Genomic DNA, 24,911 nt, shown 5'->3' with positions numbered 1-24,911 from the left:
ACCTTGCCCACACACAGCCCGGAACTTGGCCTTCGTGTGCTAGTTAGTTCCTCTAGATTGAATACCATCTACCCCCACGGTACACCTCCCACTCCTCTCACCGCAATTTCAGCCACTAAGGTTACCTCTGATCGAGCCAAAATGCATACGACTACTCAAATCAGCACCCCGAATACTACGAATCTATTTCTGGGGAAAATGTGGGAATATGAGAGCCCAGTGAAGTTTGCGAGTGTGTCGCCCGAGAACACAGAGATCGTAAGTGGCAGAGACAGAACCCAGCTGCCCCTTGTCCGCAACCTCTCCCTCTAGTCACCACGTCTCTGTGCTGAGCTAACCTTTAGCATGATGGATACATGTTGGTTGGGCAAAGGAGAAGAGTAGAAAGCTGGATCTGTCAGTCGGAGTACAAGAGTGTACCTTCTGCTGCCTTCAGGATGACAGCTGAGAGCCAATCTTCACTGGGGAAGATGAAAATGAAGGAGGGGCAAGAAAAAGATGTCACAGGGCAGTAACCTGGACACAAGAAGGACCAGACAAGCAAAGCATGACTGGCCTCCAGTTTCTGAAAATCCTGGATGGTCTTGCAATGCTTTTTAGCAAGTGGCGGTCTACAGTTTTCCCCATCAAATTGCAATAAACTTGGAATTATCACGGTTATGAGACAGAGGAATTCGGGGGGATTTGTTGGATTCAAGACTTTAATCCTTCAGCAAAATGCACAGAAAGCGACACAGCAGACATAAATCTCAAGTCAGTCTAATGCGGAGTAGGAGGGATAACTCACATCAAGGACCCAGGTAAACTGAAAGGTTAACGTTGGTGATTGGTGAACCTGCGTGGATTGACACAGCAACCTCTCAGGTCCGCTGCTACTCTCTTAATGCAAAAATGCCCCTAATTTGGGCTCCCAAGCAATGAACTTCCATGGCAGTTCCATGTCAGCTTCAGCTGCTTCTCCACCCACCCACACTGGAGGTGGATAAATTCTGCTGTGCTTAGTCAAATAGACTCAAAATCTTAGCTTTTTCTATATTTTTAAAATAAAAGAACCTATTGATCTGTAAATAAAACATAACCCCCTCTCCAATTCAATCATTAGATTTCCCATTAATCATTTCAGACCATTATTTTAGCTCTCAAGCAGGTGACTGGATATTTATACTTTCACAGTAACACCAAACACCCGATGTTTCTCTGGTCTAAACAGCCTTCTCTGGTGCCCATGTTATTAAGCCCACAAGGGAAAACTTATATGCGTGTCTGCTCTGTAGCTGTTGGAGGGAATGGAAGGCAGCCTGTATAGGGAGACTCAATGTTGACAATGATTGTCGGTCAGATGAAATCAGATTTGCCTTACTTAACAGGTTAAAGCTAACTTATGCCAGGGAGCAAAAGGCAAGAAAACTATCAGACCCGCTGTTTCTAGGTATCCTCGTCTAAAGTTTGTAATATAGGGAAGAAAAAGCAATAAGCATCTCTCTCACCACATTTTTCATGATCAGATACCCATTTTCTTCAATTGTTCCTTCTTTCTTAAGAGAAAACATTCTAAACAAGTCAGATCCTGGAAGCAAGGGGATTTCATTAAGGCAGCCAATTTTTCTTTGTAGGAGAAAAATTGTTTCAAAAGGAAAAAGAAAATGATTTATTGGGTATTAAAACCTGGAATTTTTAAAAAGAAATCCACAGATCTTTTTCCTCAACAGAGTCTGAAAGGCAAGGCTGTCTTAATACATACTCATTTCTATAATATTTGAAATTCAATCACAACATCCGCACATTTTCCCATTCTAGTAGATTTTCATAATGTTTATTCCCAGAGCAGACTCGCAGAAATACCTACACTGGAAACCCAAGCCAAAGACTGTTCCGTCACAGCAATGCTGGTGCACGGCTGGGAGCACCTTGCAAACTCCCTCCTTGGGGGTGGGGGTGGGGTCAGGGGACTGCCCGGAAGCTGGGTCTCAGCCAAGCTTCACACCCGGGTTCGAAACATGTGTACTTACGCAGCTCGCCCACTTTCAAGATCTCACACAGCATCTTGGTCAGCTCTATACTACTGCGGCCAAAGGGACATTCATGCTTATCTTCTCGGCTACTGTTCTCAAGCACGATCTGCAAGCAGGAAAAGGAATGGGTCAGAAAGGAAAGTCGGTCAGTGAAAAACATCAAAAAATGTTGGCTCTCCTGTAACAGGTCTGGTCCAGATCACCAATCTAAGGTTCTCGGGGGCAGAATGAAATTGCACTTGATGTATATTCTCTCATGTTTTCTCAACCTCCTAAAACCTTTTTTTCAACTCCGTAAGAGAACAGTCTGCTCTTTGGTTTCCACTTACACAAAGCTGCCCATGGAGAGTTTTTCAAAACAGCACAATAGAGACTCGTCCTTATGTGATAAAATTCCGCTCTTGTCCTTCCAGCCGCGTCTTCCCTTTCCTGGGGACAGGAACTCTCCTTCTATGACTTGGACTTCTACATTCAATGACATATTTTCCCACGGGAATGTCCATGTTCTTACAAGATCTCGTCCCTGCCTTAGTTGACTGGACCACACCTAAGGGCCATGGACACAAACTGGACCAACCAGAGCCCTTCCCTGAGACTTATCACACAGAAAGGTTAAAATTGGCCCAAATCTGTTGATAGTACCCAAGAGGTGTGAGTGGAGGAGCTACCTGAAAGCCTGCAATAAACAAACAAGCAAAAGAAAAGCAAGCCAAAAGGCCAAGGGAAACAGAGAGGAGTGAAGTGGCAGCCCTGGGAGCATTTAAGAGGCTGGTCCCACTTGTTCCTGCAGCAAAGCCACATCCCTAACCTTATGGGTCTTTGCTGAAACTTTCCTCTGAAAATGCTTTGGTCCATCTAATAAATTCTCCTCCTTCCTAAAGCTAGTTTGAGATATTCCTACTGTAACTAAGGGAGCCATTCTGCACACGTGTTAAACAAAAAAGTAAAACACGACAACAAAACTCTATTTTCAAGTTACTACATTTCAAAAATAAAGGGCCATTAACCAGCTGTTCTAAAACCCACAAAATTGAAAAAAAAATAAAGTAAGGTTATTAAGCTTCAAATTCCTATGTCGACAAAGGGAATTATCAGCTGATCCAGCTTTGAAGCCACCTCCAACTTGCGCAGTTGTACAGGACATCCTCCGTTGTCCCATACAGCCTCAAGATCTTCACTGCCCTGAGTGGTGGTGGTAGTGGGGCTCCCAGTTGAATTTACAACGTAGCTGTGCACCGACTTAGGTTGTTTTTCCCCTAGACTACGACCTCTTGGGTGGCAGAAAGGGTGCTTTATTCCTTCAATCAACAGTAGCAACAGTTGGTAGTACCTATTATCTACCAGGGAAATGCCGAGGCCCCATAAGGTGGAGAAAAAGACTAGGGCCCTGATCTACTGGAGCGTCCTTTCTAATTGAGGGAGACAGAGTGAACAGAGGAGGTGATGACAGTTTATAACAAGGGCTATGAAAAAAAGGAACTGGTTGAGGTGGTAGGGAGTGACAGGGAAGGCCTGGAGAAGAGACTGCAGATAATCAAGTGACTATTGGGAATCACAGGATGAGAAAGAGCTTGCCATGCCAAAGTCCGAGAGAAACGATATTCCAGGCAGAGATCAAGGACAGAGCCTCTGTTTCAGACACATCCTCCGTACACTGCCTGGTCTGCAATGTGGAGGGGTCTGGAGTCGTGCAAGGGAGCAGCTGTGTTCCAGGAGCCTGAGGGGTGCCGAGCGAGCCAGAGCCGCACAGAGGTGAGACAGGGCCACAGGGCTGTGTGGGGTGTCATTCTCAGATCATGAGGTGCTAACCAGGAGACTTAGACACGTGAGCCCCGTGACCTGATGTGTTTTGAAGAGATCTGCAGGTGTAACAGATGCATAGTAAACGTGCAATCCTTCTGGATGGCCTGAGCGTCCCTGGCAGAGAAGAGGGCGGCTTAGACACCATAAATGATCACAAAAGGCAAGGAGAGCAGACAAGGAAGAAGAGAGCAAGGAAGGGAAGGCTTTTGGGAAGAGGTAAAAGGAAGGCTCTTTGGAAGGAGGGAAGAAGAAGGAGAGAAGAAAAAGGGGAAGAAGGAAAAGTAACTGACAGTGTTGTTTGACTCCAAGTAATGAAGTAACATGAGGGAGCGCGGTCTATGGTGAATGGTTTAAAAGCAAAGGATGAGGATTTCCATGTGTTCCCGTTGTTTTCTGCACAAACATCGTAACAATAACACACACACACACAATTATTGTGTGCATTGACAACATCCAACTAACGGATCAACTATTTCCATTTGGGAATGTTCCTTCCAGCACTGCATTTATACCTAGCCATATTTATTATCATAACACAAACAGTTCCACTTGTTGCATCAGGGTCAGTTTTTGAAGCTTCCCTCATTGTCGCTTTATCACCCTTATGATTGTCCAAGAAGTTGATGAACCATCTCATTTTGTGGAACTTTTCAACTGCGTGCAGCTTACGTAAATAATTATGCATGAAGCTAGCCTTTATTGTCCTTGGGATTCATGATAGAAACTGATAGAAATTCTTCCTTACAGTCTCTTTATCGTTAACAAAGACCTCATCTGAGTTTGTTTTGTTTTGTTTTGCTTTTTAGGGCCACATTAAGGCATATGGACGTTCTCAGGCTAGGGGTCGAATCGGAGCTACAGCTGCCAGCCTACGTCACAGCCACAAGTAACTCGGAATCCAAGCCACATCTGCAACCTACACCAGAGCTCATGGCAACGTCAGATCCCTGACCCACTGAGCGAGGCCAAGGATCAAACCCACATTCTCATGGATACCAGTCGGATTGGTTTCCGTTGCGCCACAAGAGGAACTCCCTGAGTTGGCTGTTTTTTCTCTGAGAAAGCCAGTCATCAACTCCAACTAAATCCCTCTCCTGACACGCAGGAAGCACCAGCGCTGGAGTCCTTGAAAAGGCCCTGCCCCTCCTCGCGGTCTCCTTGGGAAGTCTGCCTGAGTGTGGACAGTTTCATTTGCCTGAGCCTGAATCCCCCTCTTCCTTTTAGGAAAATCCTTTCTGGTTTGAACCAGGATTTCCAGTTCAGGAAAGTAGGAGGGAAAAGCAACGAAACGCCCATCAATCAGTGAACCTTTATTTCTCTTTAAAAATATTTGTACCCGAGACAGCCGTATCAAGGAGCAAATGTAAATCTTTTGATGATTTGGAGATGAATAGGGAAAAGAGAGAGCAAGAAGAAGACAGAACATAAAGAAAAGACAGGAGACAGGTAGTTTTCAGCCAGCACCCCACTCCCAGCGAAGACATTCCCTTGAATTTCACATTAACGTTCTATTAACATTTCATGAGCACATAAATATTTAATGAGGATGTGATCTGAATACACTGTAGGTAGAATTACTGCAGCCAATAAATGTTCTGAAAACATTTCTGAGGCACTGTTTATTAGCAGGCACTAAATTAAGGAGTAATTTAAGTAATCAATATGTAAATCAACTTGGAAAAGCCCTTCTCTTTACTCTTAATATACCATCCATCTTATCATATTTACCTACCTCAAGGAAAATAAACTCTCCTACTCAAATGATTTCTTTAGACAAGACAGACACAAATCTTTAAAATGGCCTGTGTAGGCTTTAAGGACAACAATCTTACAGAAATATTTTAAAAAGACTATGATTAAGTATATTACTAATAAGATATTACTATAATGAGAGATGATTCTTGGTCTAGGTAGCAGTTTGCTTTCTTTTTTTTTTTTTAACTTCATACACTAATGGATCTACATCCAGTTTCAATATTCTGGTATTAATATTCACCTGAGATATTTTGAAACCTTTCATCTGGATATAGCATAGCATGTTTTCCATCTGCATTTTTTTTATTCCTCACTCTTTGGCTTTAAGAGAAAACACACTGGAACAGAAACCTCAATGGAGGGAGTACCTATTAAAACCTGCTATTATCGGAGTTCCTGTTGTGGCGCAGTGGTTAACGAATCCGACTAGGAACCATGAGGTTGCGGGTTCGATCCCTGCCCTTGCTCAGTGGGTTAATGATCCGGCGTTGCCGTGAGCTGTGGTGTAGGTTGCAGACGCGGCTCAGATCCTGAGTTGCTGTGGCTCTGGCGTAGGCGGGGCTATAGCTCCGATTCGACCCCTAGCCTGGGAACCTCCATATGCCGCGGGAGCGGCCCAAGAAATAGCAACAACAACAACAACAACAAAGACAAAAAGACCAAAAAAAAAAAATAATAATAAAACCTGCTATTATCACTCATCTTAGAATACTTCACACACTGAAAGAAGCTGTAACTGTCTGCATATTTGATAAAACACTGGATATTTATGCAATATTAAGTATAAAGCCTGTTATTAAGCTTACAGAGTATATTTATGTTTTTTCTATCCACTGATCCCCAACAAGTCCATAAGATCAATATTATTATTACTCTCGTGAAGAATGTTGCAACCAGAGGAAGAGGTGACCTGCTTAGATCATAGCCTAGGTCAGTCCTGGAATTCAATTTTTAAGGTTTTCCATTTTCATTCCCTCCATTCCCCATTATAGTTTATAAATTGCCCTCACAGAGACGTTGCCATGAAACTCAATGCATTTCATGTCTTAAGAGGGTGAGAGAACTTTGATCAATTCCCTCTGTCTCACTGAAGTGGGTCTATAAATCCCAGTTCCTCCTAGACAAAGGTATAGGCTCTCTCTTATCTCATTTATCCCGTGAAGGTCAGTAAAGATTGCTCAGGGTAAACAACTGTGTGTGGAGTGTCCCCAAAGCCTTTACTTTCATGCATTTTGAGTTCTTCTTCTGCAGTGGTGCAGAGGACAAGCCTCTTTGGCTTGGGAGCAACCATTAAGTGCTGAGTACAACGGTAGCCGCCATACTTGGGTGACTGCCTTTCTCTGGGTCCTGGGAACCACCCTTCCCCTCTTCGCCTCAGCACCACGTTGCTGATATATATGCAGCTGGTTGGCCCTGTCACACTTTTCTCCACTTTCTCTTGAACTCTTCTCATCCAGGGTCAGTTCACTGCATTCTGCTTTCCCTGCAGCCAGCCCTGGAGTAAGCCTCTAGGGCTTTTCCATCTCCTGTTATCAGTGGAGTCTTCTTGTCCAGGCTGCTTGGACTCTGAGGGTCAGATGAAGCCTGACAGCCTCCTCACAGGCCACCAAGGACAGGGGGTCAGCCTGCACTGTGTCCTCTCCAAAGAGACGGGATCGTCCGTCTCGCCCCAATTCTGATCCAACGCTGCTTCGGGAAGCATGGATAACACAGAAAGCCTGGGTCAAATGGGTGTGAGCGTGCATAAGACATTCCATCTCTTTGTGAATTGCACATTAGTTCCATAAAAAAACCACTTCCTAGGACTGTGGCACATATTAAATCAAAAACTGAGGCAAAATGTCTAAAGCAGACTTGACAAAGTTGGTGTTTTTTCTCTTTATCGCCTCCCTCTTCCTATTCTTGTGAGGCCCTCAGCCAACATTTAACAGCAACTGAACCAAAATCATGACTGCAGTGAGACTGCCTCTCTGGTGATGGGCCTCTGGGGACAGAAGAAAGGAAGACAGAGGCTCTCCCATCATTTTAGCATAAGAAGCTTAAAAACAGCGTCATTACCTACACCAGAATGCAAGATAGGAAGTCCCATGAGCAGGAATCTTCCACAGGAATACAGGGCTGTACATGTACAGATAGTGAGCAAGGACCTCAAAGAATAAGACAGCCTGATAATTTTGGCAATAAAGTATCAACACTGAACAGTGGCAGCCACCACAGGACACCTGTCCTTGGAATCTGTCAACCCCTCAAGCTCTGTTAAAATTTGTCTCCTGGCCCACCAGAGGAAAAGCCAGTCTCTTCCCATGTTAAACCGATAAATAAAACCCAGAAACCTTCCTTTTATCAATGAGCCTCCCCCCCATACAAGAATACCTTTAAAGCAGTAACAGAATCAAGGAACACCCTAGAATGATGTATTAGCCCTCAGATCACATTATCAAGTCCCAGACGTCTTTCAAGGTCAAAGTGTAAGGCCACCGTGGGGTCCTCTCACAGAGACTCAGGGTCCAAGAGGGAGCCACCTCCTCCATATACCAATGCTAATGGTGACTGTTCCCAGAAAGCCAGAGAGAAGCTTTAGAGAGAGCACTGAGCTGCCTCCAGGGGGCTGCACAAGAGCTTAATTGTGATCATGAATCTTGAGCGAGTCCCTAAAAATCAAACACATATGCCAAAGCCCTAATATGATTTTAAGTGGGCAGGGAACAAAGAACATTACAATTATAGAAAGCCTGCCAAGCGGGAAAATAAAGCAGAACAAATCAGAATCCCAAGCTGTTGGTCCGCCTGATCCACCGCCCCTACTTCCCAGATGAGGGAAGTGAGCCCCAGAGAAGGCCCCACAAGCATAGACAAGAGGGCAGAGGAAGAGAAGAGCAGCTAACATTTACGGTGAGCATTTATTTCCCAGGTCTTGTTCTAAGTGTTTTCACAGATTATCTCATTTAAGGTACCTGTACTAACTACCACACGGCAGAAATCATGCACTATCCCACTTTAAAGATGGAGAAACTGAGGCAAAAAGACATTGTTGAATTTGCCCAAGGTCACACAGCACAGAAATAAACAGACCCAGCCCAGGACTACAGGGGGCTTAACCCCGAGCACTCACTCACTTCGACTTGTACTGAAAAAGGAGAGGCTGAAATAGTAATAACAAAGCTTTGACCAGGTCCTTAACATGGTAACTGAGGAATAGATAACATAGCTCTGGACAGAAATGATTTTCTCGGATCTACTTCTAACACACTTGGTGACTTGAGGATACACATTCCTTAACCTCAGTTCTCTCCTGTAAAAAACCAGACCAGGAATACCTGCCCACAAAGGGCCGTAAAGATTAAATGAAGAAAAAAAAAAAAATGGAGATAAAGATCTCTTAATGCCTGAAACATCTCAAATACTCAGTGAGGGAGATGACTGATCTACTATTGCTATAATAATTACATGAGCTCTGGTTTTTACTGAGATATTCTTATAACTCTAGGGCAAAGATGTTGAAAAAAAAAAAAAAAACCCACGCAACAACAAAAATCCCAACATAACTGCTATTGACGTTATTAATCTTGCTCTTTGGAAAAGTAAGGACTTGGGTGGAATAAATATTATTTCTGACGTGGATGGGCTTCCTGAAGTTCTTTCAGCATCTCTTTAGAACAGCGGTTCTCAGATTTTTTTTTTTTTCTTTTTTCTTTTTATGGCTACGCCTGTGGCACATGGAAGTTCCCAGGCTAGGGGTCAAATCGGAACTATGCAATAGCCACAGCAGCACTGGATCCAAGTCACATCTTCGACCTGTGCCACAGCTTAACTAGATCCTTAACTCACTGAGCAAGGCCAAGGATCAAACTCGAATCCTCATGGACACTATGTCAGGTTCTTGACCCACAGAGCCACAACGGGAACTCCCAGAACAGTGGTTTGCAAACTTGAGTGACCTCAGAATCATCTAGAGGGCTTATTAAACATGGACTACTGGGTGCTTCCCCAGAGTTTGGTTCAGCAGGTCTCGGATGGAGACTACGAAAATATAAAAGAAAGTAAACCAAACACTAAATTCCCCTGAGGGGAGTTCCCGTCGTGGCGCAGTAGTTAACGAATCCGACTAGGAACCATGAGGTTGCGGGTTCGGTCCCTGCCCTTGCTCAGTGGGTTGAGGATCCGGCATTGCCATGAGCTGTGGTGTAGGTTGCAGATGCGGCTCGGATCCTGCATTGCCGGGGCTCTGGTGTAGGCCGGTGGCTACGGCTCCGATAAGACCCCTAGCCTGGGAACTTCCACATGCTGTGGGAGCGGCCCTAGAAAAGGCAAAAAGACAAAACAAACAAACAAACAAACAAACAAAAAACCCTAAATAAATCAATTAATTAATAAATTAATTAATTAATTCTCCTGAGGTACTGGGATAATTGCTAGGGAGGGAGGGAGTGTTAGCAAAGCATTTAAAAATTATCTTTAGCAGCGTGCTCTTAAAAAAAAGAAAAACAGCTCCTTCCCTGATCCTTAATTGGCCCTTTAGAGAGAGGCAGCTGTCCATGTTCTGTCCAGGGCTGAAGAGCAGGGCCTCCAGGCCTTTGGAAGGGCCAACAAAACAAAGTAATAGAGATGGAACTAGTTAAGAGTGGGCATAACAAATCACCAGGGAAAAGGCCACCCAGAGAAGAGTTTGCAAAAACTTAAAGAGTGGTTTCCAAGGGCAAAAGAACAAGGCAAACCTGGAAAAGGAGAAAAAGCAGGTACAGAGGGTCAGACTGGTGAAAAAACAAAGTGGAGAGCAGACACAGGGAACCAAGATAAGTAACAATCTGGACAAATGAGAAGAATGGTATAAAACCCAGCTAATGAGGTGAAATCCTTCCAGAATAAAATAAGGCAATTGCACATACAGAGGCATAATAAAGGCCGTAAATATAAAATGGCAAGGAATTGACTGGGTAATGGTGTAGTAATTAAAGCCTGGAGGTTCATAATAGACCTCGAATTGAACATTAATCAACCAAAAAGAAACGCTGCCTGCACTTTGATATAGTGCAACAAAAGCAGGATGTGTGAAACACAGCAAGCAGTCACAGCCAAGCTCTGCTGAAAAATCCTCCCTTTGAATAGGAAGCCGGGTAGCACCAAGAGGGAAAAGGATTAAATAAGAGCAGGGGTGACTTGTATTTGTGTCAGTGCTTGTGCCTGCACCTGCACAATGGCCCTGATGTCACTGGGGGAAGAAGCCAAGGCATCAGCTCTGTTGACTGTCCCAAAGGCCAAGGATAGCAGGGAAGTGTCCCTAGCTGATGCCGATGTCAAAGGAACCGGGTTGGAAGACCTGACCTGTACATGCATTCCTGGGCCCAAGGATGGTACCGGTGTGAAGGCACCTGGAGGCATCCCCACGGGCTTGGCAGGGTAACATCTGGTTTATTTAAAGCAGTGGTTCTAGGACTTCCCCTGTAGCCTACAGCATAACTACATGGCCTTTTCCCTCGTAAAGCAGGGCTTCTCTAATTTCAGCATGCACTAGAATTGCCGGACACCACTCCCAGAGTTATGATTCAGCCCTTCTGGGGCAAACCCAAGAATCTGCATTTTTTTTTTTTTTTGTCTTTTGTCTTTTTAGGGCCACACCTGCAGCATATGGAGGTTCCCAGGCTAGGAGTCTAATAGGAGTTGTAGCTGCCAGGCTACGCCACAGCCACAGCAACGCCAGATCCAAGCCGAGTCTGTAACCTATACCACAGCTCATGACAACACGGGATCCTTAACCCACTGAGTGAGGCCAGGGAACAAACCCACAACCTCATGGTTCCTAGTTGGACTTGTTTCTGCTGCACCACAACGGGAACTCCAGAATCTGCATTTCTAACAAGTTCCCAGGTAATGTAGATACTGCTAATTTGGGACCACATTTTATGAACCATTGCTTTAAAATTATATCATGTCTCTACTTCCAGTTTCCATCATTAGCAAACTCCTATTTTGAAGGATGTGGAAAACAATGAAAATAGACAGAAAAAGAAAGAAATCTGAATTTTGTGGGGATTTTTTTCCTCTGACTATAAAGCATTATTAATAAGCGTTAAAATCCGTAGAGAGAGATTGAGGATTGGTAGTTACCAGGGGCTGGAAGAAGGAGAATGGGAAACAGCTGCTTAAGGGGTACTTGGTTTCCTTTTAGGGTGATGCTACTTAATGTCTTAGAACTAGAGAGAGTGATGTTTGCACAACATTGTGAATATACTAAAGGCCACTCAACAGTTCACTCTGAAATGGTTAATCTTATGTGAATTTCTCCTCAGTTAAAAAACAGTGGACACCCTCGGACTGATTGTCATGTACCAACTCTCACATGCTTAACTCCTTTAGTCCTCATAAGCCATCAAAGCAGAATGTGTTTCAGATGAGGAAACCACAACTTGAATAACATGCCTGCTGTCTAGCAGTGAAAATGTGATGTAGCGGCATTCCAAGTCCACAAGCTGGGCGTCCACGTGATTTCTACACTGTGGTTTGAACTGCTTCTTAGGTGACATGGAATGTGTCTATTTCCAAACTGGGGTTTAGGACTGACCAGATAGGGTCACTAGGGGAGATGGTTCAGAAATGGGCTGACAGTCCTACAGGACACCCAAGGACAGCCACACCAGGTCCGTGAGGGGAATGAAAGTGAGAAGCCCTTACCAAAGTATCCACTCTTGGAAAACGGTTCCACGGCCTGCTGCTTAAATGTAAATAAATTAAATGCGTACCTTTCCTTGCATTTGTTTGTGAAAAATCACATTTTTATTTTATTCTGTTTAGGTATAGTTGATTTACAATCTTTCTTCAGTTTCTGCTGTACAGCAAAGTGACCCAATCACACACAGTTCCCTGTGCTGTACAGCAGGGCCCGTTGCCCATCCATTTCAAATATTAAACCCTGAACTACCCATCCATCCCACTCCCTCCCCTCCTCCCCTGGGAACCACAAGTCTGCTCTCCTTGGCTGTGATCTGTTTCTGTTTTGTAGGTAGGATCATCTTGCCATATTTTAGATTCCACAAATAAGTGATATCATACGGTATTTGTCTTTTTCTTTCTGGCTTACTCAAGACCACATTTTTAATTATATTGCAGATATACTATAGACTACTGGAGGTAGTCTCAAACTTTTAAAGCACTCATTTATCATCTGAGAATCTTGTTAAAATGCAGATTCTGATCCGGTAGCCTGGGGTCAGCCTGAGGTCCGCATTTCTAACCAGCTCCAGTAAGATGCTGATGCTGCTGGTCCAAGGACCACATCTTTAAAAAAGCAAAGTACTGCATGTCCCTAAATCTCTCATGTGAATTCTAGCCCAACTCTCTTCCACACCCTTTGATTGATTCATTCACCCAACAAGCATTTCTTTGAGCAATGATTATTGCTAAGCAAGTTGCTAGGTGCTAAAAATGCACAGGTGAATAAAATACCATCTTTAGGGGCTTGCAGTCTATTTAGAAGATACAAGGGGATGGGATTTGTCAAGTGGACAGATTTTTCACTTGCTAGGTACCTCTTTCATGTCCTTCTATATTGTTTGCATTTTTTACAAGGAAATATGACTTTCTGGGATGAAGGTGCATGTGAGATGCAGGCAGGCTAAGCCTCATCAAGAGGGTGAACCTTGAAGGAGACGAAACTTCTGAGGGATCTTTTTAACATTCCAAACCAGAGGTGAGCTATGGAATGTAATAAAGATTAATTGCAACTGGGAAATGGATGCCGAATGAAGGCAGAGAAGCCTCTTTGTATCTTGGGCAATATTAGCAATAAATCACACAATCACAAGGCAGAATTTTGACTCACTCAACATTGCATGACTGCATACAAATGCCTCCTGTCTCCTTCAGTGGAATACAAAGACACTGAGATGTTTGGCAGTGTCTGACAGTCACTGTGGGATGAAAAATGAGGCTTGACATTTCTCAAGCCTGATTTCTTCCTGAGAAATTGTCACCACTGTCTTAACAGTTATTGCAGTCTTAAAACTATGTTACACTACACATATATTTGTCCGAAACATATTTGGGTATACTTGCTTTACTAAACAAACACATTCTCAGAGAGCTAGGGATACAATGAATTCCTGTAAGTCAGATCACACCTCGTTTTCTCACTTGGCTTATAGACTTACAAATTCACTCTGGTTTTGGAGACGGGATGCGGGGGGGATGGAAACGTGAAGAGAGAACTATTTCCCATCATCCTCTTCTGGACAATAACCAATCAGCATTGTCAGAAACATTTGCAAAGAGAAAAGAGTTAATTTCCTAATTATTGCATATTAAATTAGCTAAAACGGGAAAACGATTTTTTCAAACCTAATTAAGAGATTAAGCCATACATTGTTTTTCTTCAAGCTAAAGGCATGTGAAAAGGAAATCTTTCTTCTATTAAATCTGGCTTTTTAAATGGAATTTATCTCATGTCATCTAATTCTATACGCTACAATATATCTCTATGTTCCAAACCTTGGCTTCCTCTGCTTAATGAGAGATCTCTGCAGTGAGGCAGCCCTCCCACAGGGGTAGGTCCAGATGTGGTTTCCTTCTATGGAAATGGCTTCGCCTGACACTCTTCCACCCCAATGCCCCCTCCTGCACCTGTCTAAATTGTCCTTCTCCTTTGGATCCAACCCAACGTCACCTTCTCCATAACACCTTACTCAGTTCCCCTAAAGCCCTGCAATCCTTTATCTAAATCTTTCTTACAGCAATTCTCACTTTCTGCCCCCAATTGTAGTGAAGTCTATGTGTCTTTCTTCCCCTGGTGGGGTTGAAAGCAGGAATTACATCTCAGTCACTCATGAATTTCCCACCTCAGCAGAGGCACGCGTACACTAGGTGCTTATTAGTGAACAATTACCAAACAAGTGAATGAACAGTACAGGGAACAGCTCTAGCCTCTACTGGTTGGCCGTGCCCATCAAGGGCCCAGTGGGCATCTCTGTACTTCCTGGTGAATACCAGCTTGCCTGGTTTTAACATGAGAATCTCCATATGCCATTATTTATGTACTTTCACATGCATCCTGACTTCCAACCATCTCTTATCTCCTGTTATCTGTATTCCACATCCTATTTCCCTATGGATTTTATCAGAAGCAATGACTTCTGTGATGCTCCCAGCAACCTTGGACCTCACCCCTTCCTTCATTGTGGGGGTGCTTGGGGCCCAGAAGTTACTTGACAATCAGGGCATGTGGCTAAGAGTCCAAGCCATGGAGGAAAACTCATTTGGAAACTTTATGAGTCCCCTGCTTGTGCAGGGACAATGTGGCCAGATGAAGGACAAACTCAGAAGGGAATTCTCTTGGGCCAAAGCCCACATTTCAAAGGCCTGCTTAGGGAAACTGTGTACTCACCTTCTTTGTGCATTGTGAAAACAAACATTTACAGAGCATTGGAATGTGTGAAAATGTCTTTAGTTGTGTGTTTGATGGAAAACACTTGCCAGCCTATGCTATACCCACAGCAACATCAGAACTGAGCCACATCTGTGACCTACACCACAGCTCATGGCAATGCTGGATCCTTAACCCACTGAGCGAGGCCGGGGATCGAACCCGCAACCTCATGGTTCCCAGTCGGATTCATTTCCTCTGCACCATGAAGGGAACTCCTAGAAATGGGATTGTTAAATCAAAAGATCTCAATATTTTGCCACTTAAAATATACTGATAAACCATCATCCAGGAAGCCTGTGTTTTTTCATACTACCCAAAGCAATGGGACAGAGTTCGCTTTAAAGTCATTTCAACACCGGAGTTCCCGTCGTGGCGCAGTGGTTAACAAATCCGACTAGGAACCATGAGGTTGCGGGTTTGGTCCCTGCCCTTGCTCAGTGGGTTGACGATCCGGCGTTGCCGTGAGCTGTGGTGTAGGTTGCAGACGCGGCTCGGATCCCGCGTTGCTGTGGCTCTGGCGTAGGCCGGTGGCTACAGCTCCGATTCAACCCCTAGCCTGGGAACCTCCATATGCCGCGGGAGCGGCCCAAGAAATGGCAAAAAGACAAAAAAAAATAAAAAAATAAAGTCATTTCAACACCAAAATCCGGAATGCTGACAATACCCAGCGTTAGCAAGGATGTGGAGCTACAGGAACTCTCATTCATCGCCAGTGAAAATACAAAAGGGTACAGCCATTTTGGAAGACAGTGTGTTGATTTTTCACAAAACTGAACAGACTCTTACCATTCCATCCAGATCATACTCTTTTCCACAAAGGAGTTTAACACTTACATCCACCCAAAAACCTGCGCAGAGAGGCTGACTACAGCTTTATTCATAATTGCCAAAACTTGGAAGCAGCCAAGATGTCCTTCAGCAGGTGAATGAATAAACAAACTGCGTTACATTCAGATGATGGAATATGATTCAGTGCCAAACGGAAATGAGCTCTCGAGCCATGAAAAGACATGGAAGAAATGTAAGTGCATCCTACCAAGGGATTCAAGAAGCCAATCTTAAAAAGACTACACATCACATAATTCCAATTACACCACATTTAGGAAAAGGTAAAAGTATGAAGAGAGTAAAAAGATCAGGGCCTGTTGGGGGAGGATGGGGAGCAGTGAGGGATAAAGAGGCAGTGCCCAGAGAATTTTTAGGGCTGTGACAATACCCTATAAATACCATAAGGATGGATGCATGTCACTATATATTTATCCGAACTGTAGATGGTACAATGCAAAGAGTGAACTGTAAGGTACGCTGCGGACTTGGGTGATCATGATGCATCAGTGGGGGTTCATGGATTATAACAAGTGTGCCACTCTGATGCGGAATGCTGTTAGTGCGGGAGGCTGCGCATGTATGGGGGCAAGAGGCATTTGGGAAGTCTTTGTACCTTCCCCTCAATTTTTCTGTGAACTTTAGACTGTTCTTAAAAATATGTATAACTGAGTCACTTTACGGTACAGCAGAAATTAACAGATCATTGTAAATCATCTATAATAAAAAACTAACAATAATCTTGGAGTTCCTGCTACAGCACAGTAGGTTACAGATCTGGCATTGCTGCAGCTGTGGTGTAGGTCACACCTGCAGCGCACATTCAATCCCTGCCCAAGGAATTTCCATATGCCATGGGTGTGGCCAAATAATAATAATAATAATAATAATAATAATCTTTTAAAAAATTTATGGGGCCAGTCTGAGCCTAGAATATAAAAGAAAGTCTATTTGTCCTTGACATTGTACCCTGATGGGAGAAATGGAAGGAAATGAGCAGTAAGGACCAAACTGTCTCAGTTTCCCCCATAGCTTCAAGCTGCCACCCCAGCCATGGTAGCAGCCACCTGAGTTCTCGCAGAGCCGGGATTCCCTCAGCCAGAGGCAGCTGCATCTTCCACGGTGGTGATGGAGGCTGGGGGATTCCCTTGAAGGCTAATTGGGGAAGAATTCCTATGTAAGTACATGTTACTGAATGCAGACAGCTAAGAAAATTCTGGATTCAGAAACGCTTGCTAGTGACTTCACTGTTCCTCCTCCCACCACGAAGGCGTTCCGGTCCAATCAGAGGCACTGGTACCAGATGAAACCTCTCTTGCTGCCCAGAATCACCTTTTGTCAGTTCTTCAGTCCTGCTAACAGTAGGTTCCTGGGGCTCTGTGTTCTTCCTGGGCTCCTGCCCAGAGTGAGTCAGTAAGAGAGCGACAGTGTCCTTCCTTCTGCTCCATCACTTATTGGCAAGGGGAACCACTCCACTAACCCACTGCAAAGATTAGGACCCTGGGCTTAATCCCACTGACTCTACATGGTTCATCATATAGCTGAGAAGAGCCAAGGAGATGATGCGTGTGAAGGTAAAGGGATTAGAGGAAGTGAGTAACTGGTGTGCCAGAGCAGGCTTACCAGCAATTGCTTAACTTCCAAAAGTTGTGCAAGCTATAAACACTTGAGAGAGTGAGATCAGCCACAGTGGGAATATTCATATCACAGAAATTGGCAGATCAGTTTTGTTTTGCTTTGGTTTAAAGCTTATTTACTAGCACACCACTGAAACAAATGTAAAGGACTAAAAAGGCACCATCAGATCTGCCTGGGTCTAAACTCCAAGTCTGCTTTTTACTGCCATTGTTCGTTATAACAATGGCCAAGTTACTTAACATCCCTGAGCCTCAGCGTCCTCATCTGCAGAATGGGTACAATGGCAGCATCTACCTTGTAAAGTAGTGAGAAGTCAATAAGGTTATACAGATGGAGCAGGTCCATAAAAGCACCTGGCATACATTCATCGCTCAGTACGTTTTAGCTTTTATTTGCTCCTACCATGTATGGAATGGAACCCCAAGCTACTAGGCTCTCAGAAGAACTGACCCCTCTGCTGAAATAACGAACTCAACTTTGGTCCTTTTAGTCGTTCTCCTATACAGAACTCAGGTCTGTGCATGTAACACACACATTTCTCCCAGCTTTCATAGCTGAGACTTAATGTAAGGCTTGATAACATGTAGCTCACCTGCCTTAACAAACTGTAACCATTTCAACGACACCATCCATTGAAAGGCAGATATCAGTTTCGATCCTCTGATATCCATGCAAGTTCTCTCATGCATGGCCATGGAGAACTTCGGAAGAGGAAAGAGAGGAGCAACACGAGTCAAGGATTCAGCATATCAAATCTTTAATTGTTCACTTAAAAAATAGTTTAAATGGCCCAGTGCTACTAGACAGTGAGGACAAAGAGCCAAAAAACGGGTCCTCGCTCAAAAATGTCATCTTTGAGAGAAATAATGATCAAATAATAAAACCTGTAATTATACAATGCCAAATCAAAGGAAGTAACAAGGAAACAAAACCAAAAAGAGAGAGAGAGAGAGGAGACTTCAAGATGAAGTCCTAAGGAATGAATGAGAGCTACGTGGGCAAGGAAGTATGCTCAGAGAAAATCAGGGCTGAATCAGCAGGAATAGCATGTGTAAGAGTCCTGTGGCAGAGAAAGATCACCATACAAGGACTGCAAATTCAGTCAACCTGGCTTCCCCAATTCTGGTAATCACAACTTTGTAGACAGCTACGAATGACACATATCAGGGTCCTCTAAAAGCCTCCAAGCATAAGAGCCCTCATATTTATGTTACAGAATAGCATTTGCTAAACCAGCCAGAGAGAAATTAGTTGTTAGGGCTGTTATATCTGTTACTAACAGTGTTCCAGTTGCTTTATAAAGCATAGGAGAAGCATGGTCTAACATTTATGATTGATACTAAATTTTGGAATCTCATCAATGCAGAGGAAAAGTTGATAAAATTAAGGCCAATGTAAAAATAAAGTTACCTGACAATGTCAAACACTCCTGGGTGTACCAGGTGTACTGCACAGTTCCTGAGGGGAAAGCTATTTTTACTGAATACAATGGGACATTTGAGAATGCTACCACCTAAAATTCTATTATACCAATACAAAATGCCTTCTAATTTGGTAGGCAGGTTGCTAATACCGGCTAGACTCTGGTCACATGAATACAATTTAAAAATGAAAGTCAGCAGTGATTCACCCAAGTATAAGTGTCAGCATATCTGGGGCAAGGCCATTTTGGGGCACATCCCTATAGCTGCTAATTTGGTTTCCACTCCAGGACACTCGCAGCTGGGGAGGTTCCAGCATATTCCAGATAAAAGCCTATTTCTGTGGCTTCCTACTTTGGGGTGACTGGCAATCCATTCAGAAGGCAGAATACCAGAACTCCCTGGATTCAAATACCCATTTGATAGATATAGTTCCCTCAGGGCTCAGTGGGTTAAGGCTCCAGCGTTGTCACTGCTGGAGCTATGGTTATAGCTGTGGTACAGGTTGGGTCCCTAGCCCAGGAATTTCCACATGCTGCAGGCACAACCAAAAAAAGATAGGTATGTGCTGAGTGCCATCTATGTATCTGCTACAACACTGGCACCGGGGAACAGTACATAGGCCCTGCCCTCATGGAGCTTACACACTTGCACAGGTAAACAGGAAATACACAAAAAGGTAAATTTAGAGTATGCAAACAAGCATCACATTTGGAGTAAAACAAAGAAGGTAAGATAGGGAGCAAAGGCATGACGTTACTACTTTACATTTGGTGGTGAGGAAAGGCCACCTGAACCTAGACGAAGTGAGGGAAGAACCTATTTGGCTAACTGGGGACCAGATTCCCTAGAGAGGAAGCAGCAAGAGGTGATGTACCTTGGAGATATGACTTTGGTTCCAAACCACGGCAATAAAGTCACTATCAGAATAAAGTGGGTCATACAATTTTTTGATTTCCCAATACATATGAAAGTTATAGTTACACTATAGTCTATTCAGTGTGCAATAGCATTATGTCTAAAAAAATGTATATACCCTCATTTAAAAAAAAAACTCTGTTGCTAAAAATGCTGATGAGCATCTGAGCCTTCAGCGAGTTATAATCTATTTGTTGGTGGAGGGGTATGCCTTGATGTTGATGGCAGCTAATTGATCAGGACCATGTTCCTAAAGGTTGGGATGACTGACAATTTTGCAAAATGAGACAACAATTAAGTTTGCCCCATGGATTGGTTCTTGCTTTCATGAAGGATTTCTCTGTAGCACGCAATACTGTTTGATAGTATTTTACCCACAGTAGAACTTCTTTCAAAATTGGAGTTAGTTCTCTCTAATCCTGTTGCTGCTTATCAACTAAGTTTATGGGATATTCTAAATCCTTTGTTGTATCTTCAACAATTTCACAGCATCTTTACCAGGAATAGATTTCACCTAAAGAAAGCACTTTCTTTGCTTATCCTAAGAAGCAGTTCTTTGTCCATTAAAGTTTTATCATGAGATTGCAACAATTCAGTCACACCTTCAGGCTCCACTTCTAATTCTAGTTCTCTTGCTATTTCTACCTCATCTGCAATTACTTCCTCCACTGAAGTCTTGAACCCTCGAAAGTCACATATGAGGGCTGGAATCAACTTCCTCCAAACTTCTCTTAACGTTGCTATTTTGACCTCTTCCCTTGAATCAGGAATGTTCTTAATGACAAATGGAATGGCAAATCCTTTCCAGAAACTTCAATTTACTTTGCTCAGGTCCATCAAAGGAATCACTATCTATGGCAGCTATAGCCTCTCGAAAGGTATTTCTTAAATAAAAGGACTTGAAAATGGAAATTACCCCTTAATTCATGGGATGCAGAATCAATGCTGTGTTAGCAGTCATGAAAACTACATCCATCTCATTGTACATCCATCAGAGCCCTTGGGTGACCAGGTACATCATCAATGAGCAGTATTATTTTGAAACAAATGGTTTCTTTGTTTTGTTTTTTTTCTGAGCAGTGGGCTTAAAATATTCAGGCAACCATGTGATAAACAGACATGCTGTCATCAAGGCTTTGTTGTTCCACTTATAGAGCACAGGCAGAGTCGATTTAGCATAATTATTAAGGACCCTAGGATTTTCAGAATGGTAAATAAGCACTAGCTTCAACTTAAAATCAATAGCTGCATTAGCCCCTAACAAGAGAGTCAGCCTGTCCTTTGGAACTTTGAAGCCAGGCATTAACTTCTCTTCTTTAGCTATGAAAGTCTTCGATGGCATCTTCTTCCAATAGAAGGCTGTTATGTCTTCATTGAAAATCTGTTGTTTGGTATGATCACATTCATTCATTATCTTAGCTAGATCTTCTAGATAACTTGCTGTAGCTTCTACATCAGCACTTGTAGTTTCACCTTGCACTTTGATGTTATGGAGACAGCTTCTTTCCTTAAACCTCATGAACCAATTTCTGCTAGTTTCAAATTTTCTTTTGTAGCTTCTTCACCTCTCTCAGCCTTCAAAGAACTGAAGAAAGTCAGGGCCTTGCTCTGGATAAGGCTCTGGCTTAAGGGAATGTTATGGCTAGTTTGATCTTCTATTCAGACCACTGAAATTTTCTCCATATCAGCAATAAGTCTGTTTAGCATTCTGATCCTTTGTATGTCACTACAGTATCATTTTTAATGCCATTCAAGAAATTTTCTTTTGCAGTCTTAACTTGTCTAACCGGTGCAAGAGGCCTAGCTATTGGCCTATCTTGACTTTCAGCATGCTCTCCTAAGCATAATTATTTCAAGCTTTTGAAGTCCCAGCTAATGCAATAAGATAAGAAAAGGATATAAAAAGTATGGAGATTGAGAAAGAAGAAATAAAACTCATGACCGTCTATCTAGAAAATTCCAAAGGGTCAACAAAAAACTCCATAAACTAATATGCAATTATAGCACAGCACAATTGAAGGATATTAGCTTCATCGAATGTAACAAAATACCATATTAATGCACAATGTTAATAGCATGGGTAACTGTACGTGAGAGAGGGGCTAAAGGGGATATATAGAAACCCTATGTACTTTCTGCTTAAGTTTTCTATAACCCTAAAACTGCTCTAAAAAACAATGTCTATTATTTAGAAATAATTAAAAAGCCAATGAGGCCCATAACACTTTCCAATTCTAGACACACTGAAGAGAGGGTATTCCCAGAAAACTTTCCCCTCTTAAAGAAACAGGCAGAAGTGAACAGCAGCTCTAGGAACTTCTGCTCTCCAAAGTGGTACAGAAATTATAGCAGAAGCCACAGCAAACCCCCAGCACAATGGCTAGTGAGCCCCTCACAATGAAGGCAGAAAATTCATAATTAAAGGTGGAAGCCTATGCAATGACAGCAGAAAGGAGGCAGCAGGTCATGCAGCAGGCATTCGATAAATATTTATTTAGGACCTCCTGCATAGTACAGGAACTATACTCAATATTTTATAATAACCTATAAAGAAATGAATCTGAAAAAAATCTATCTATCTATAACTGAATCACTTTGCTGTATTTCTGAAGCTAACACAACATCTTCTTTTTTTTTTTAAGAAGGGGCCTTACCCGCGGCACATGGAAGTTCCCAGGCCAGGGGTTGAGCCACAGCCACTGTAGAAGCAACACCGAGGTGTTGGGTTGTGAGCCACACGGGAAGTCCTGAAGCTAATACAACATCTTAAATGAACTATTCGTCAATTAAAAAAATGTGTGTGTGTGTATTTGTTTAACTGGCATAGTGGGACATAAAAATGAACCATGTAGACCGAAACAGAGCCAATCTGGAGGAAGAATGGGAAGATATTACTAGGTCTAAAACAGAGACCCTAGGACAGTCACTGCTGACTAAGAGTTTTGCTGGTACCCTCATGAGGGAGAGTGTCAGCCACACGTGAGGCTGTCTGGAGTTTCTAACCCTGTAATTCACATCAGGCCTAGGGTTGCACTGTATCAACTGCATATAGTTCATTACATAACTTGGTTTCATTTTTTTTCTCAAGCAATCCATTGATGCATTTTAAAGTCCCATTGTATTTTAAATTTTAAATAAGTGAAACAAAACAAAAAGCCCTCCAGATATAGCTAAGTGAAAAATTCTAAATCTAGAAGTTTCCACTATGGCGCAGTGGGTTAAGAACCCAACTTCAGCAGCTCAGGTCACTGCAGAGGCACAGGTTTGATCTCTGGCCCAGGAAATTACATATGCTGCAGGTTCAGCCATTTAAAAAACAAAAACAAAAACAAAAACAAACTAAAACTAAATTAAGCTAAACCTACTACTCATCTTGGGCTGTTAGCGCAAAGGAGAATAAAACAAGCAACTACCATGTTTTAGATCTGCTTCAGATTCCAGACACTGAGCCCGATGCTGAAAACACTCAGGTGGTGAGAACTCAGAGGGCATATCCTGCTCTATCCAGCAGCCAGTCACCAGGTCTTCAGGGACTGTGGAACCTGCCTTCCCTCCCTCAAAGGATGGGTCTTCTGAGATAAAACCAAGGCCATGATGAACAATGACCTCATCCCGAAGCCTGAAGCATTCCATTCAAATCGCTGGCTTTGGAAGTCAGAAATTCTGCTTTCCAGCGCAATTAGTAAATCTAATCACATATATTCACACTCTCAAGAGGTCCTGATTGTTTGGAAGTAACAGCTTGGTTATTCACAACCAACTAAATTAATGCCCCTATTTTTAAAACATGAAAAAAAGAACACTGTACATAAAAACAAGCCTCCAAGCTGTGGACCGTGGTCAAAGGGAGAATAAAAATAAAAAAGCAAAGAATAAAGTGTTTAAATGAAGGATTAGACAAAGAGTCATTTTAAAGTCCCAGCAAGGCTTTGCCTTGAGGTCCTTGTTATTCTAAATTGATTCAGTGCTCTGGATCACCTAGAAGGAAAATGTCACTCAAATAAAAAAAGGTTCCTTTACACGAATCTGTGTGTTTAACTGGCAACATATAATTTCATTAAAAAAAAAAATTAGGAGCAATTGCTGCTGAAGCTGTTTCAGGGACAAGGGGAGGGAAGGATCTGTCAGCACTACGGGAACAAAAAAAAAAAATGATGTGCCACCAAGCTTTATTCCAATCATTTGCTTCATAGTTAAGTTTAATTACACATTACACACTGTCTTGTAATTATGTCGCTTGGGAAACTGCCAATTTCCCCCTTGAAATGCTAAAAGTTCTTTAATTTATTTTAAAGGCTCTGCGTTGCCTCCATCAGCACCCCCCTTAATGCAGGAGGGATACTTGGTTTCTGTTCTCTTTAAGTGCAGGCTGTGGGCAGCAATTGCTCCATTGCATAGTTTAATGCACATCCCAGAGGGCTGACTGTGCTGAGAGCCCCCAGAACACTGAGCCAGGGTATTTATAATAAGATCTGATGACTTTTTTTTCTTGAAAATTTACAACGAAAGAATTTGAGAAGCATGCCTAATCTTTTCCCCTACTCTTGGGAGGTTGAAATTAAAGTCTTTTATTCTCAGCAAGAGAATAAATACTGAACACAAGATGAAGCACCTGCTCCCCAGGCATTGACTACAAGAATAGAGAGACAACAAACATTAAGTGTAGAAATATGAAACCCCAGGAGACAACACAGTAATCAAGTACGACTTGGTGGACCAGGAAAGAGAAAAGGCAGGAAAAGAGATTGAGCACCTACTGTGTGCCGGCAATGCATTCAGGATTTCACAAAGGTCACCAGTATCAGGGCCACTAAGTCAAGTCCCTCAAGTCCCAGGCAGACAACCAGGATGCACAAAGCAGTCTGAGAGAATATAATAGGGAATTCTGGGACTCACAGTTATTTGAAGAGGGAGTGCATACCCTACCTACAGGCAATTCAATTTCTCCTCCCTGTAAAAATACTTTGCCAGTTGAGCAAAAGACATCCATAGAACTTACGTGAACTTTAGTTGCAACCCTTAGATGAATTTACAAACTCCCAAAAAGGTACAGGGTGTGAACACTGGAAACAGACCGTTTGATCTTAAATTCAGCTCTAGTACTTCCTTAGCTCTTTGTAATCC

General features: G+C 42.9%; 1 protein-coding gene across 8 annotated transcripts in view; it reads right to left on the bottom strand.

Annotated features, from left to right (window-relative positions):
* Nucleotides 1-24,911, bottom strand: part of ELMO1 (engulfment and cell motility 1) — a 581,070-nt gene that overhangs the window by 246,936 nt on the left and 309,223 nt on the right. For all 8 annotated transcript variants that reach the window (XM_021079237.1, XM_021079238.1, XM_021079236.1 and 5 more), the window contains one exon: nucleotides 2,010-2,118. In XM_021079237.1, the coding sequence (XP_020934896.1) occupies nucleotides 2,010-2,118 (109 nt within the window). The remainder of the gene's footprint in view (nucleotides 1-2,009; nucleotides 2,119-24,911) is intronic.

This window comes from Sus scrofa, chromosome 18, assembly GCF_000003025.6.
Source record: "Sus scrofa isolate TJ Tabasco breed Duroc chromosome 18, Sscrofa11.1, whole genome shotgun sequence".
Lineage (NCBI taxonomy): Eukaryota > Metazoa > Chordata > Mammalia > Artiodactyla > Suidae > Sus > Sus scrofa.
This window is presented reverse-complemented; position numbering and strand designations above follow the sequence as displayed.